This window comes from Oncorhynchus kisutch, linkage group LG5, assembly GCF_002021735.2.
Source record: "Oncorhynchus kisutch isolate 150728-3 linkage group LG5, Okis_V2, whole genome shotgun sequence".
Classification (NCBI taxonomy): Eukaryota; Metazoa; Chordata; class Actinopteri; order Salmoniformes; family Salmonidae; genus Oncorhynchus; species Oncorhynchus kisutch.
In genome coordinates this window covers 34,672,599-34,688,783 of record NC_034178.2, presented here as the reverse complement: position 1 = coordinate 34,688,783, position 16,185 = coordinate 34,672,599, and the positions used below count along the sequence as shown (strand labels likewise).

The 16,185-nt window shown below is 40.9% G+C and overlaps 1 protein-coding gene across 3 annotated transcripts; it reads right to left on the bottom strand.

Moving 5' to 3' along the window:
- Positions 1-10,557: 10,557 nt before the first annotated feature.
- On the bottom strand, positions 10,558-14,779 carry si:dkey-245f22.3 (MyoD family inhibitor domain containing 2). Of its 3 annotated transcripts, none has more exons than XM_020482156.2 (4): positions 14,566-14,779; positions 12,741-12,903; positions 12,095-12,349; positions 10,558-11,946 (listed from the first exon to the last, which is right to left on the bottom strand). In XM_020482156.2, exons 2-4 carry the CDS (start codon positions 12,859-12,861, stop codon positions 11,633-11,635), a joined length of 690 nt encoding a protein of 229 aa, XP_020337745.1. In that variant the 5' UTR covers positions 12,862-12,903; positions 14,566-14,779; the 3' UTR covers positions 10,558-11,632. The 3 variants fall into 3 exon arrangements, with proteins under 3 accessions (XP_020337745.1, XP_031680792.1, XP_020337744.1); XM_031824932.1 differs by lacking the exon at positions 14,566-14,779 and adding an exon at positions 13,875-14,182; XM_020482155.2 differs by lacking the exon at positions 14,566-14,779 and adding an exon at positions 13,666-13,768.
- Between the last annotated feature and the right edge of the window lie 1,406 nt (positions 14,780-16,185).

The window sequence follows — 16,185 nt, the reverse complement described above, 5'->3', positions numbered from 1 at the left end:
AGTAGGATGAGGGTACGGCTAAAGGCTATCAAAACTGGTCGCCTAGAGCGTTGGGGACAAAGAATAAAAGGAGACGATTTCTGGGCGTGGTAGAATAGATTCAGGGCATAATGTGCAGACAGGGGTATGGTGGGGTGCGGGTACAGCGGGGGTAAGCCCAGGAACGGAGTGATGATAAGAGAGGTCGTATCTCTGGAGAAGCTGGTTATAATGGGTGAGGTCACCGCATGTTTGGGAGGTGGGACAAAGGAGGTATCAGAGGTATAATGAGCGGAACTAGGGGCTCCATTGTCAACTAAAACAATGATAACTATCCTAAAAAACAGTATACAAGGTATATTGACATACAGCAAGGCATAAAGTAATCACATGTGTTGATTTGGAGAGCTGGCTAAGACAACAACAACAGCTAATCACCTAAAACAACAACAGGTAAAATGGCGATGAATGGCAGAGGGTCGGTTAACTACACACAGAGCCTGAGTTCAAGGCTGAGGCCGGCAGATAAACAAAAAAATGAATAAATAAATATATAAACAGAATGGAGTACCGTGATTAATGGACAGTCCAGTGCGCAATAGAAGGAACAGGGAAACCGCAGAGTAGTAGTTACTACGCTAGCACGCGGGCAACACAGCGTTTAAAGTTAGTAGCCCGGGGCTAGTAGAAGCGTCTGCTCCGACGGAGGCCTGTTGAAGGCACAGCGGATGGAGTATTCGTCGGCATACCTGTCGTGGTGGTGCAGCGGGGCGCCGTTTCGACTAAGGATCCAAGCCAGGTGGCGAAAGAGTTATTGTAGTAATTTAGTTTTCTATCCGGGAGATGCGCCTGGCTCACGGCTAACTGGTGCTAGCTTCGGGGCAGAGGCATTAGCCACTATAGCCACTTGGTAGCAGTGGTGATCCAGTGCCAAGGTCCAGAGCTTATGGCAAAGATCCGGTGGAGTAGTGTGTTCTAGCCGTGTTTGGGTGGAGTCCGGGTGAACAACTGAGTAGGCCGGGAGGTGGGCCTCAGGGATAGCTTCGGTACTGGGTAACTCAGTGGGTGCTAGCTAGCTGTGAAGATCAGGAGAATGGTCTAGGGATTACGGCAGGAATCCGGCATTGTAGTGGAGAGACAGTCCGTTACTGGTAGGCTGGCGAGTATTATCCAGGCAAAAAAAAAAAAAAAGGGCTGGTACCTGTGAAGGTAAAGGCCGCTAGCAGTGGCTAACAAAGACTAAATAGCTTGTACCTAAATTAGCTGGTTAGCTTCTGATGGCTGTGGTTCTTGCTATAAGGTCTAAAACTGACAAATAATAGCGGTTCCGTATCACATTGTTTGAGGCAGGTTACCGGAAGGCATAAATGAACTAAAATGAAGAAGAGACTGAAAATAAAATTGAAATATATACAAAAAAAATATGAAAAAATACAAAAGTACACTAGAGGACGAACAAAACACGTCTACGTGTTCTTGGGTATAAAACATATTGGGTATAAAACATGAGGTAATGCATAACATTAACATACAAGGACAATATATTTGAAAATTTCTACATTGATCAGTCCAAAATGTCTTTTAAATTCTATCATGGAAATGATTGTACAGTTGAAGTCGGAAGTTTACATACACTTAAGTTGGAGTCATTAAACTCGTTTTTCAACCACTCCACAAATTTCATGTTAACAAACTATAGTTTTGGCATGTTGGTTAGGACATCTACTTTGTGCATGACACAAGTAATTTTTCCAACAATTGTTTACAGACCGATTATTTCACTTATAATTCACTGTATCACATTTCCAGTGGGTCAGACGTTTAGATATACTAAGTTGACTGTGCCTTTAAACAGCTTGGACAATTCCAGAAAATGATGTCATGGCTTTAGAAGCTTCTGATAGGCTAATTGACATCATTTGAGTCAATTGGAGGTGTACCTGTGGATGTATTTCAAGGCCTACCTTCAAAGTCAGTGCCTCTTTGCTTAACATAATGGGGAAAGGAAACTGGTATAAAAGTATCTATATACACAGTAAAACGAGTCCTATATCAACATAACCTGAAAGGCCGCTCAGCAAGGAAGAAGCCACTGCTCCAGAACCGCCATAAAAAAAGCCAGACTATGTTTTGCAACTGCACATGAGGACAAAGATCGTACTTTTTGGAGAAATGTCCTCTGGTCTGATGAAACAAAAATAGAACTGTTAGGCCATAATGACCATTGTTATGTTAGGAGGAAAAAGGGGGAGGCTTGCAAGCAGAAGAACACCATCCCAACCGTGAAGCACAGTGGTGGCAGCATCATGTTGTGGGGGTGCTTTGCTGCAGGAGGGACTGTGATGCACTTCACAAAATAGATGGCATCATGAGGTAGGAAAATTATGTGGGTATTAAAGCTTGGTCGCAAATGGGTCATCCAAATGGACAATGACCCCAAGCATACTTCCAAAGTTGTGGCAAAATGGCTTAAGGACAACAAAGTCAAGGTATTGGAGTGGCCATCACAAAGCCCTGACCTCAATCCCATAGATAATTTGTGGGCAGAACTGAAAAAGCGTGTGCGAGCAAGGAGGCCTACAAACCTGACTCAGTTATACCAGCTCTGTCAGGAGGAATGGGCCAAAATTCACCCAACTTATTGTGGGAAGCTTGCGGAAGGCTACCCGAAACATTTGACCCAAGTTAAACAATTTAAAGGCAATGCTACCAAATACTAATTGAGTTAATGTAAACGTCTGACCCACTGGGAATGTGGTGAAAGAAATAAAAGCTGAAATAAATCACTCTCTCTACTATTATTCTGACATTTCACATTCTTAAAATGAAGTGGTGACCCAAGACAGATAATTTTTCTTAGGATTTAATTTCTGGAATTGCGAAATTCTGAGTTTAAATGTATATGGCTATGGTGTATGTAAACTTCCGACTTCAACTGTATATCCTATTTCAACTTTAAGGTTCCTATTTCTTCAGTTTTCCATGTGGGCCAATTGATCAATGAATTCTGAAATGCTATCCAAGGATTGTTCCATATAGGTGTGTTTTTAGGGAGTGATATTGGTTATTGTAGAATCCATTACATTTTCTTACATGATGTTAGTGTTCTTAATTGTGAAGTTGTTAATGTTCTTAGCTTCATCCTTTGAAAACCGACATGTGAAAGATCCTGAGGATGACCTTGTGTCTCTCCATTATGTACCCATTGTTCCTCTTTAGTGCATTTAACCTTCCATATCTGGAAGGTGAAAACCACCCTCAGATTTAAGAACATGTACCATGTTTAAGAACATGAACGTTCCTATTTGTTCTATGAGATTTATTTTCCCATATGAAGTTATAGTAGTCTTATGTCAGAGTATAATTTTTTAAAGCATGTCTTCGGTGGGTTAATTAATTGGTATTACTGAAAATAAATATAAACACTTTTGGAGCCATGCCATTCTAAAGAGGTTCAAAATATACACAAGATTTACCTGAACGATTTATGGGGAGATTGTTCCATTTAGTTAGATCTGTTTTCATGTTGTTGAGTAACGGGATAAAGTTATCTTTATATATTTGTTGTCACTTATCAAGCATTCTAACTATTTATTATTTGTTGTGGTCTACTTAAAGGATTGCTGTTGATCATGAGTTATTTAATTTTTCTTATTGCAAGTATTTCAGTTTTTTTTCCACATAACTTTTATATCCTGAATATAAAATATAAATATATAATATAAATCCTGAGTATTTTGATAATATTTTTTTTTTGTATAATACATTTATTAGCATTTTTTAAATATTTTTTTTTACAATTTAACATTAATTAAAATATGACACAGATAATGCCCCGTTATTCCTTCCACCTACACAAAACACCATGCTACATGGTGGCACATCGTGCAAAACCCTTCCCTCCCCAACACATGAACACCCCCCTACCTCCCCTCTACCGGTATTAGCTTCATTTATTATCAACAGAAAAAGAAACAAAATGACCTTCACATTCCATGCTAGAAAATAAATGATTCAACACAAAAACAAATAATAATAATATATTCATGAAGAAATTAGTAATGAGGCAGCTACGGTGACTTCTCTAGAAACTGCTGAAAGTCCCCCCAGACATCAGTAAATTCAAAGGGTTTATTACGTAAATTGTATGTTATTTTTTCATATGGAATATAGGAAGATAGTTCTTTTAGCCACATCTGCTTGCTTGGCGGAGTGTCCCTCTTCCATATAATAGCTGTGCATTTATTGGCTGCAATGACTGCCAATTTAATGAATCTGGTTTTGCTACAAATATTAACTGGTAGAACAGAATCATCTCCAAGAAGTATAAGGGAAGGATCTAGTAGTGCCGTCATATTAGTGACCTGTGATAAGATCTGAATAATGTCTTTCCAATAACTGCTTAGTTCAGGGCAGGACAAAAACAAATGCATAAGTGTGCCCACTCCTGTTTTACACCTTGGGCAAAATGTTGAATATTTAGAATTGATCTTATACAGTCTCTCTGGTATAAAGTAGACCCTATGTAACATTTTGAATTGCATCAACTTGTGCCTTGTGTTAAATGAAAGACGCTGAGCATCTAAAAAGAGCTTTCCCCATTTCTCATCCTCAAAAATGAGACCACGGTCATCATGCCACTTCATGCAAGCTTTCAGAGGTTCATCATTCCCCAACAGAGCTTGAAGACCAGAGTACATGTAGGAAATGAAACATTTTACCCCTTTCCTTTCCATGATAATGTTTTTAACAAGGGGGTGCATTGAGTTTTCAATATTAGTCAGGTATGTCAGGAGATCGTCAGCAAATAAGTTTAGTTTGTATACATGTTTATCAATACTGATACCCGTTACGTTTGGGTCCTGTCTAACTCTTTCTACAAGAGGTTCAATTGCCAGTGCAAACAGCAGGTGGGAGAGAGGACATCCCCGTCTTTTGCCCCTTTCTGAAGCAATGTAATCAAATAATGTATTATTTGTGTATATTCTTCCTTTCGGATGTTTATATAATATTTTTATGAAATGTATTATTTCAGCTGGAAACTTGAATGCTTCCAAAGTTTTGAATAGAAAAGGCCATAGCAAATGCGCACAATTGGCCCAGCTTCGTCCGTGTTAGGAAAGGGTTTGTCCGGGGGACCTTTACTTGGCTCATCGCGATCTAGCGACTCCTTGTGGCTGGCCGGTTGTCTGCATGTTGACTTCAGTCATCAGTTGAACGGTGTTTCCTCTGACACATTGGTGCAGCTGGCAACTGGGTTAAGTGAGCGTGTGTTAAGAAGCACGGTTTGCAGGTCATGTTTCGGAGGATTCTTCCGAGCCTGTTGGAGAATTTGCAGCAATGAGATAAGATCGTATTCAGGAAATTGGGGATAAAAAGGGGGTCAAAATGAAATTTTAAAAAGTCCTATCAAGACTTTTGCCATTCTGTTGCTTATGAGTTTTGTTACTATTTTATTGTTGCAATTTATTAAATGTATGAGTCTGTAATTTCAAGGGGATTCTCCAGATTTTCCTGGTTTTAATATAACTGAAATAACTGTTAGATACATGGGACATGGAAGCACTGAATTGAGTGATATGCGTTGTCAGTTGAGTAAATAGGGGAGATACAGAATATTAAATAAAAGTATATGGGAAAGCTGACCATCCATGATGCTTTTCTCCACATAATTGTTTTAACAGTGTCTAATATTTATTTTTGAGTGATTTCCGTGTTTAGTGATTAAGATTTTTATCTGCTCCAGGGTTATTGAGTCGAAGAAGGCTGTAAGATCAGTCCAATTCTGGTTTATATAGATTTTCATAGAATATTTTACAGTTTTATTATTTGCCTTGCTATTTCTAAGTAAAGCATTTGTACCCTTATCTTTTAAAATTATAACTGGTTTGGTGTGTATTCGTTTTGTGAGGACTGCGAAAGGATTTGCAAGGTCTATTTGCCATTAAATAGTATGCTTTATTTGAATTTAACCTGTAGTTGTTGGCTCTCTTCAAAAGTAAAAGGCCATATTCCTGCCTAAGTTCAAAAATTGTATTATCATCTTTACCCTGTAAAGATTCTGATGGGCTTTTTCCAAGATAGTGATTTATTTTTCATGTTAAACTCAGATTTAACTTTAGCTGAGTATTATATATTCATTCCTCTAATGTACGCCTTAAAAACATCCCAAATGATGTCAGAGGTCAGCTATTCTCTGTTCTCTATGTCTACAAATTTGTAGCTCTTGCAGGAAAACCGCATCTGCTGACAATCTCTTTAAATGTTAAAGAACCATGCTTTTTTTGCCATCATGAAGCCTGTGCACATTCCATATAATAAGGTGGATTTTATTGACTTGTTTAGAATAGAATCAAAGTTAACATTTACTGTTCCGTCTGTTATGGTAGGACCAGATAAAACATTTTAGCAGACGTCACATGAGGGCGGTGGACATCACATGGATATGGAAGAGTCAGAGTATGAATACATATTGCATACATTACATATATAAAACATGTGAACATGTAGGCTGAGTAAACATTTAACAGAGAACACACAAAAAAACAGAGAGGAGGTACTTCTTTGTTATTTGATGGGCTATGCCTTTTTAGGACTTTAAAGATCCTACTCCTCTAATGTACCAAGAATCTGTGGTTTATGTCATTTTAAATACATTGAAGAAAGACTGCCACTTAAATACAGTGGTCAGTTTGTAACATCTTGTGAATTAAAGTACAGTGGCAGGTGGGGCTCTATTTGGGGAGAGTGGGTCCACCGAGAGACCGAAATGAGTGGAGGCACCACACATACCTCAGGGAAGTGTCTGATGACCTCAAAGCTCCCCAGTCCTGATCCCTCGGATAGAGCCCATCTCGCCAATAACCATCATTTGATCTTAACTATAATGGCAAACAAAGAATAATACTGACTTGACATCCTCTCCTAATTTGGCCAGGGTTTCCTGGGGTAACATGTAATCTCTTAAACCTGAAGGGCTTTTGTTACAATTACCACCCGCTATGGGTTTCATTAGGTAAAAAGAAACATTAAAGAACATTAAATAATCGGCATTGAATCTTGAGCTAGATGTCTGCATGCGACTGATTTATTCATCCAGCTCCCGCCTACACCAGCAGCTTTTCATACAACACCGCTGGCATTCTTTTTTGTTTATTTTGAAGGGAAAAATATACCCCCTTTTTCTCCCCATTTAAAAATATCTTGTCTCATCGCTGCAACTCGCCAACTGGCTCGGGGGAGGTGAAGGTGGAGTCATGCATCCTCCGAAACATGACCTGCTTAACCGCGCTCCCACCAGCTTAACCCGGAAGCCTGCCGTACCAATGTGTCGGAGGAAACACACAACTGGCAACCGGGGTAAGCCCGCAGTCACCCAGCCCGCCACAAGGAGTCGCGAGAGCGTAATGAGCCAAGCAAAGCACCACCGACCAAACCCTCCCCTAACCCGGACGACGCTAGGCCAATTGTGTGCCATCCTATGGGACTCCCGGCCACGGCCGGTTGGAAATAAATCTGGTCTATAGTAACGCCTCTAGCACTGCATGCGATGCAGTGCCTTAGACCGCTGATCCACTCGGTAGGCCACACCAGCTGGCTTTCTGTCCAACTCCCATCTCCTACCTCACCTGGTCCAGAACCCAACCGCAGTCCACCAATGTTATTTTAGGCATATGTGATGACGCAGCTCACTTGCCAGCTATTGGCAAAAAATTGTTTTTTAAATAGCCACAGATTCATTCCAAACCACTCATTGTTGAATTTGCGATTTCAAACTGGTTGTGTAATGTTTATGTCCAATGACTGATGAGCACCGATATGTTCTATTTTTAATTTCTCTTCATATGACAAGGGTTGAACAACATTTGCCAGTAGATTGTCGACGTGGTTCATGACGATGACTGCTTGATAGCTAAGATTTTGAAAGTATGATGTTGACATGATCAGTCCAATCAAAGCTACAGTAGATATAACGTGATGCGACGTCATTTTATCTGTGGCCAATGACCTTGAGCCTTCTTGGATGGGCACTTCCAATGTAACTCTATGGCAGCGCCCAAGGGGCTTGAATACTTGAGCTCTCCCCGTAGATTTTGTGGCGATGTAGTGTCCCCATGACTGATCGAACACTGAGTCACGGCCCAACTAGAGAACATTACCAAGCCCTAAGCTCAGTATTTTCCGCTGGCCTACCTACCCTGAATGACGGGTTGGCATTGCAGTGGTGTCAAACTCATTCCACGGAGGGCCTAGTGTCTGCGGGTTTTTGTTTTTTCCTTTCAATTAAGACCCAGACAACCAGGTGAGGGGAGTTTGTTAGTGTTTAAATACCGGAGAGTTGAGACCAAATCACGGACGCTGGACAGAGTGGATTTCAGTTGTAACAAAAGACAGTTTTATTGAGTCAAAGATATCTTGTCCTGCAGTTTTACGTGCACGGATCTAGTTCATTTAACTCGGTAAGGAGTCAGGTGAAAAAGAGACCTTATACAAAGGTTACATTCATTTTTATACATAGAATAAAGTAGGTGGAGTCTTGTCGTTTTGGTCTTCTGACTGGTCTCAAAAGGTTGTTCTAGCCAGAGCGGGCCCCATTGGTGCACTGCAAAGTCCTTTGCTCTTGGCACCCGACCAGTAGGGGGGGTGAGATGTGTTTATACTAGGAGATGTTGGTGTCAGGGGTTCGTGAGGTAGAGGGGCAGTTTTTATGGCTGGGTGTATGTGTTCATGCGATGGAATGCCTTTGTTTCCTGGGGTCGGGAGACAACAAAGCTGAGGGGATAGTGTTAGGGGGGTAGTTTTATTGCTGGCTGTGTGAGCTAGTTCCTGTTTTAGCAGGGGTACGTAAAATGACTTGAGTCAGGCGGTTTAGCTTAGCGCTGTATAATATATGAGCTATGTGTATGAATATTTATATAACAAGTTCCTTACTAATTAGCGACCTTAATTCGTTAATCAAGAACAAGGGTGGAGCGATAACCTGCAGATGCTCAGCCCTCTGGAATGAGTTTGACACGTGATCTACACCGATTGAAGTGGATTTAACAAGTGACATCAATAAGGGAATATAGCTTTCACCTGGATTCACCTGGTCAGTCTATGTCCCTCAAACGCCACTCTGGACCTCGAAGCCTGTTCCACTGCTTGTTTTCATTGTTCCCAATGAATTATCAGGTAGAACAGAAAACCAGCAGGCTCTAGACCTCTTAGGGTAGAGTTGAATACCCCTGGTCTATGTTGTGGAAAGAGCTGGTTTTCCTAATGTTTTGTACACTCAGTATAGGTTAAATTACCAGACATTCTCATGTGGCCCAATATATTAGGCTATCAGTACTGGGCTATATCGACAAATAAGCTAGACGTAGTTTAAAGAGAGCCGAGTTGGAGAGACTTGCATTTTCTCTTGAGCCACGTTTGATAGCCAACCTTTTTAGGAGTGGGACAATTTCCAGATGGAGACAAATATGGGTGATCAATATCATTTTTACCCTCAGAACAGCCTAAGTTTGTTGCGGGCATGGACTCTACAAGGTTTCGAAAGCTTTCCATAGGGATGTTGGCCCATGTTGACTCCCAATGTTTTATCAAGTTGGCTGGATGCCCTTTGGATGGAGGACTATTCTTAATACACACAGGAAACTGTTGAGTGTGAAAAACCCAGCAGTGTTGCAGTTCTTGACAAAAACCAGTGTGCCTGGCACCGAGTACCATACCCCATTCAAAGGCACTTAAATATTTTGTCTTTGCCATTCACCCTCTGAATGGCACACATACACAATCCATTTCTCAAGGCTTAAAAATCCTTCTTTAACCTGTCTCCTCACCTTCATCTACACTGATTAAAGTGGATTTAACAAGTGACATCAATAAGGGATCATGACTTTCACCTGGTCAGTATATGTCAATGAAAGTGCAGGTGTTCTTAATGTTTTGTACACTCAGTGTACTAGGCACATTTGATCTTGCATGCCCAACTAGGAGAGGTAGGCTATTTCACTTGAAGCAGCAAATTCTGAGAGAGTGAATAATGTGACAAAGATGTGTTCTTAATACAATTGGTAGGCTAATGCATACAAAGCCGTTTCTAAATAATCTGCTGGACATCCCAACAGCAGCATGAAATATGCTGACCGCACTGCAAGGATCTCTGTTGTGGCTGCAGCCCTCTATCTTGAGCCGTGTTACAGTCTATCACCTTTAACGGGCTTTAGCTGTGGTTTAGTGTAACGTGTTACAGTTACCACCCATAATGGTTGTATGAGGTATTGTGCTGGGCTTTTGAACAAGGTCCTACTGCTCAGTCAAATGAACCAGAATCAGATGGGAGTTTCAACTATGGTCCTTGGCTCCCGCTGAAGCTACGTAGTTTCCTCCCTCTAAAGTTTGAACTTAAGGGTTTTCACCGCCATTCACCTACACCACATTCACACCTGGAGCGTCTACCAGTCCCAAACATACACGCGTATCAGTACATACTTAGGCATCAACTGGCACATGGATTTGGAATGTATTAAATATAGTAGTGTTGTGGATCCCCTTAACTTTGCAGGAAATTATACAGAATTTTCACAGATTGCATGAGAGCAAGGAGGTTTACAGCTTTATTTTCCCAAACTACTGTAATTAAATTGCTGAAGTGTCGGAAGTTATTGTGTCAAGATGGAGAATATACTTAGTGCAATCTCCAAAAATACAGATATTCAATACATGAGTGCAATTGTCTAGAGATACTGTTTCTGTGTAAGTAGGTTCATTTTAATAACTTTAATTCCATTATAAATATTTTTTCTTGAATACTAAGAATATCAACACTCATTTTCTATAAGTGTATACAGTGTAGCTAAGAAACTTCTGAATATCCAGCCACACTGAAAATGTGCCCTATACTACCAATATATTACATTTGTAGAATTCATACTCTTTATTGTCCATAATAATATTACCATGCTGTTAACTTTTCATTCTCAGTTGTCTTTCTAAATGCTGATGCCTTCCTTGCAGTTAAGAATTCCAGATAATTTACCCCACCCCACCCCCACCTCACTCACCACTTAGGGCCACTTTGCTCTGAATTAAATGTACATTTGTATATGAGCAGATTTATGATTTAGTTCATCACGAATCTCAATAAATTTAAAGTGCAGTGGTACCCTCTCATTAGTCACTCTCACTTCCTATCCTTTCTCTCTGCTGCCAATATCAAGACAGCTTATAAACAGCAATAAAATGATCACAGAGTTGTCTGTATGTGGTTACAGTGAGCTCTCTTTTACATTGTGGGTCACCTTGAGTCATTGGTTAGAAAATCTGGTTGCCAGTGCAGACTTAGAAATACAAAGAACCAAGTAAACGTTGTCAGTTACCCCAAGATCTAGATGCAACACCACAGGAGGTTGGTGACAACTTAATTGGGGAGAACGGGCTCGTGGCAATGATTGGAGATTGGAACGAAATCAGTGGAATGGTATCAAACACATAGTTTCCAGGTGTTTGGTGCCATTCCATTAGCGCCGTTCCGGACATTATTGTGAGCCTCCACTGTACAACACCTACATTTGTTAAAGGATTCATTATTGTCCTTTGAGTTTGGCCCACACAATCTCTACAATATCCGACTCTTCACAGTGCTCACATTCGTTTGACACTGATCTGGTTAGTGGAAGAGCATTTGTGAGATCTCCATGCCTAGATCCAGACACTCTGTGGCATGTATGCATGTGGCACAGACACAGCACTCAAATCCTGGACCTCCACACAGGCAACAGTGGGCATCCAGACACCCACCGCAGCCACAGTGATGGGACGTGTCCAACAGAGGCTCCAGGGAATCAGGCTCACAGCAGCACACTGTGGAGCATAGGGAAGAGCACAGGGACGAGGCACAGACATGGCATCCTTTCCCCGTGGCCAGTAAACAGTCCCAAGGCTGGCAGAACAGACATGCCAAGATGATGGAGGCACACAGGCCTAAAGGTGTGATAAGACAGGAAGCAGGGAAACATGGATTGGAAGGGCAGAGGCATTTGGAAAGTACAACACTATAAATAAAAAACTAGATTTATACTATCTAAATCTATAAGCAATTAATTGCATCACATTCAGAATAGGCTCTCACCATCTCCTTCCACTTGGAGGATCTGTGCAGCAGAAGTTTTGTGGCTGCTCTTGCTGATTGAAGTGGATGGCTGTCTCATTTGGCATGGTGGGCAATGCTTTGTGGGGGTCAACTGTGGGGAAGTAAGCTGTGGTTGCGATTTTGCCACCGACCATTGTTGTGCGTCACTCATGTCGTCTGTTGGTAAGGTTATATGGATGTTCTGGTGATGAAATTCAGAATTCTCACCAATAGGAGTTTCTGAATGTGACAGACCTGATATAAAATGAGATCAAGACATAAGTGGTGGTCTGTTACGTTTTCAGCTAATGCAATGTACAGATTGAAACAATCTTCATTCAAAGTAATCTTCATCTTCATTCAAAGTAATCTTTTTGTTGGTAATACAGAATAAATAGGTTGCAGGTAGGAGCTCTCATTGGCAGAGACTTCAGTCAAAGATAGTTGACTGTCATTGTGCACCTGGTCTGACAAAGTCAAAGATTCTTTGATTGGGAAGAAATGACCACATACAACATGCAATATTTGTTTCCTGGGTGAGGGGAAGAAAACATAACACATAGCTATGAAATTACAATACACCCAGAAATACTGAACATTCACTTTGAAAGGCTAGCAATCTGTACACATGAAGCACATGAAGTACCTGTGTGGTCCAATCCATTAGGAGCATGTTGTGCACTTAGGTCATCTATTACATAGCACAACTCTGATCTCTTTTTATTCACATCTCCAGACTCAAGTTTCCCATCCATGGCATCCGTCATGAAACATTTGCTGTCTCTAAAGCAGCTCAATCAATTTGAAATCTAAAAGGCATGAAAGAGACAAAGGATATTTCAGGTATTCACTAAATTGGTTGGAGGCTGCAGTTTCAGGTACTTCAATTTACAATCAGGACCTGGTGGAAATGCACAGATATGCAACAAATAGCATAGTTAATATATTATTAATCTACATTTTGAAAAAGACTTCTGGATACTGGCCAGGATGAGGAAATGCTGACATCCTAATGAAAGTATAAGAGCACACAATTTGCCTTTGCTAGTAATCAGCAAGGGTTTGAGAGTTCTGTAAGTGTAAGAATTGACCGTCACATCAGCACAACCCCCTTCCCTGGCCAAGAGTCTCTTTTGAGGTACGAGTCTTGACCACCAGGCCCCATATATGGCCCCGATCAGCAAGCAAACTTAATCTGTGCATGTCATTGATAAATACAATAAAAAAAAACATGTATTCATTGTAGTCAAAGCAAAATGAATTTGCTTTGACTACAGTGAACGATAGAGTAGAATCCACATCACATTCAGAAGCAATTCTATTTTCATATTTTTAAAGACATAATCCCAAAGTACACTAAATGAAATATTAAAAAGCATATTGGTTTTATCAAATGCATAGCAAATATATTTGACTTATTCTGAATCTATTTCTAAATAGATTGAGAATTATTATTTTTTTGTACGGGACAGCAGTATCACACACGGCAATGCATTTTACTAATAGATTAATAAAAACTGTGCAATGCAACCACTGTAATTACATATTCTGCAATAACGAAATGTACCTACATTAGAAGCCTTGACATGGATAGAAGCTCTCTGGCATTGTAGTTGAAAGTGGATACAGCCTACTGTACTAACAACCTAAACAACACTGAGGACTACCTCTCCCCTCCCTCCCATGCTTCTCTCCCTGGTGTTTGTTTGTTTGTATGTGTGTGTGTGTGTGTGTGTGTGTGTGTGCGCACTTCGGTTGCGTCACGTTCTTTGCTGTTTACCTGTTTGTTTTTTGGTTGTTTCACGTTCATTAAAAGATGTGGAACTACATACACGCTGCGCCTTGGTCGATTTATGACAGGGAGTTTGAGGATAGCGAGCGTGACAATGTGGCATCAATATAAGTCAGAAACAGTTATTCTAGTGTCAAAATTTACTACAACGTGTTTTCTTATAATGTCAGTATCGTCTAAAACGACGTTTGGAACATCCGTGTGTCACAACTGGTAAATGAAGGTTTGGTTTTGACTTGACGATGTCCACTTGACCACCAACATGAGGTGAACAGCTGCGCTGATTGCTCTCTATGCAGAGATAGTGAGACAGACCTGCCCAGAAGCTCTGACTTTGTTTACTTAAGACAACACATTGCATTTTTTTTTTTACTTGAGAAATACTGCAACAAACACCTTAATTAGATGCAAAATTGTGCAACTAAACCATTCTTGGCAAAAACTTCAACATTAATTACAGATTTCTTGAGTTACCTTAGATTAATTCTAGGGATTTTAAAGAAGGGAAATAGGCTTCTGCATCTAGTGTCTCATGGGAAACAAACATCATTAACCAAATGCAGAATCGGTCAGGAAACACACATCCAATGTGCTAGTCGATGTGTTCAGTGGCTTTTTAAGAGCTTGAGTGCCAGCGGAGGTTATACTATATGTTGCAATTGTGGTGACGAACACGAACCTGAATTTCCTGATTGCCCTGTTAGGCTGAAGTAGAAAGATGTCACAAGAGTAAGGGCTGGCCAGTGTGTCTCCTATCTGGAAGCGAAGAAAAGAGTTGAAGGAGTGAGTAATGTTGAGGATGCAATGGTAGTAGAGCCTGCACCAGTGAATGTTTCTAGGCATCTGAGGGATGCTAATATAATCCACGTTAAAAAGGTGGACTTTGTGTCATTTATTGCAATGGTCATAAAATGATCAGCGTAAATAGAGAAGAAATCAGAGAAAATTGGTATCAGCTGAATGTTTTTTAGGACTAAATGTTTTACAACTGAGGCCTTGCAAGGAATCCTGTTGAAGAATGTTCCACCCTCACAGGTCCCTGAGCCTGTTGGGATGTGATTCGAGTTGGACTGAAGGAGAGGGATGAATTTTTTTAATGTGTCTTTTGCATGATGTCTCCAGCCCCCCTTTCCCTTTCATGCAAATAATTGTTTTCTATAGTTTACTACACCATAGAGTAGGTGCCGGCAATAGACCGTATCGTTTGTAGTCTGCCAATAGACCTCAAAGAAGAAGAAGAACCAACTAATGGCTGGAGGAAAAAAGGAAGCGTGATTGTTGGTTTGATGAAGTTGGTTGAAAATGGAGGCGAGTAGTGTGGACGAAATGGAGGAAATGGAGCAAAGGTTGGAGAACAAAGAGCTATGCTGGATTGTGAACAATATGGGTGTCAGTTCTGCTGGTATGGAGTGGGAGGATGGGGGTTGAGGAACGGAACTGCCGGTAGTGGAAAGGAATACGAAGAAAAGAGATCATGATACAGACAGCAGTGGAGTGTCAAGTAAAGAGGACCATGGTAGGAAGCAAGAGTAATAATGTGCCAGAGTGGTGATGGTGTTTGAGACCACAGGGCCTCATTTACACACTATCCGGGGGGGCATAGTGCAGAATTTGGTTGATGTCAGGTGCAGAGAGAATCTAGAGCGGCACAGCGATATAGAGTCAGTCATCAGGTATCATATGCAAAGGCTGTAAGACAGAATGGTGGAACTACAGTGCAGGCTGATGGAGCTTCCAAGACTGCTCCTGTACTAAGTGGACCTAATGTGGTAGCTGGTGCTTCTGCTGGGCCTGGCATGGTTTCGAGACTTGTTCAGAAATCTTGTGCTCATGAATGTGCTGTGTCAAAGGACACTTTGAAATAAAGTTAACTTCATAGCTTTCATTTAATTTTATCAGCATGCCTCAGGTTGTGGAGAGCAGAAATGGAAGGTTATTGTGGATAAGGCAAAATAGTTATTCAGGGTAACAGATGCTACTGCCGAAATGGTTGTTGACATGCTGAATAATCCTTAGGGGGGATTGTTTCAGCATAATATCAAGTCCAATGGTTGGGGGCTTGGGAGTTTTTTGTTTGGGGGGGGGGGGGGGGGGGGGGTATAAATTAGTAGGGATTTATCTGGTTTTTACATTTTCTTTTCTTAGTAGTACAGAATTAGGCAAGCCATGATTGATCGCACACTCCAGCACAGTAGGCGGGGGCATGCACATTCAACGTTTGTTTGCGGACCGCCACCGCAATGACATCATAGAAGAAGAAGACCCAACCAATGGTTGGCCAGCTATATACCGAATCCAT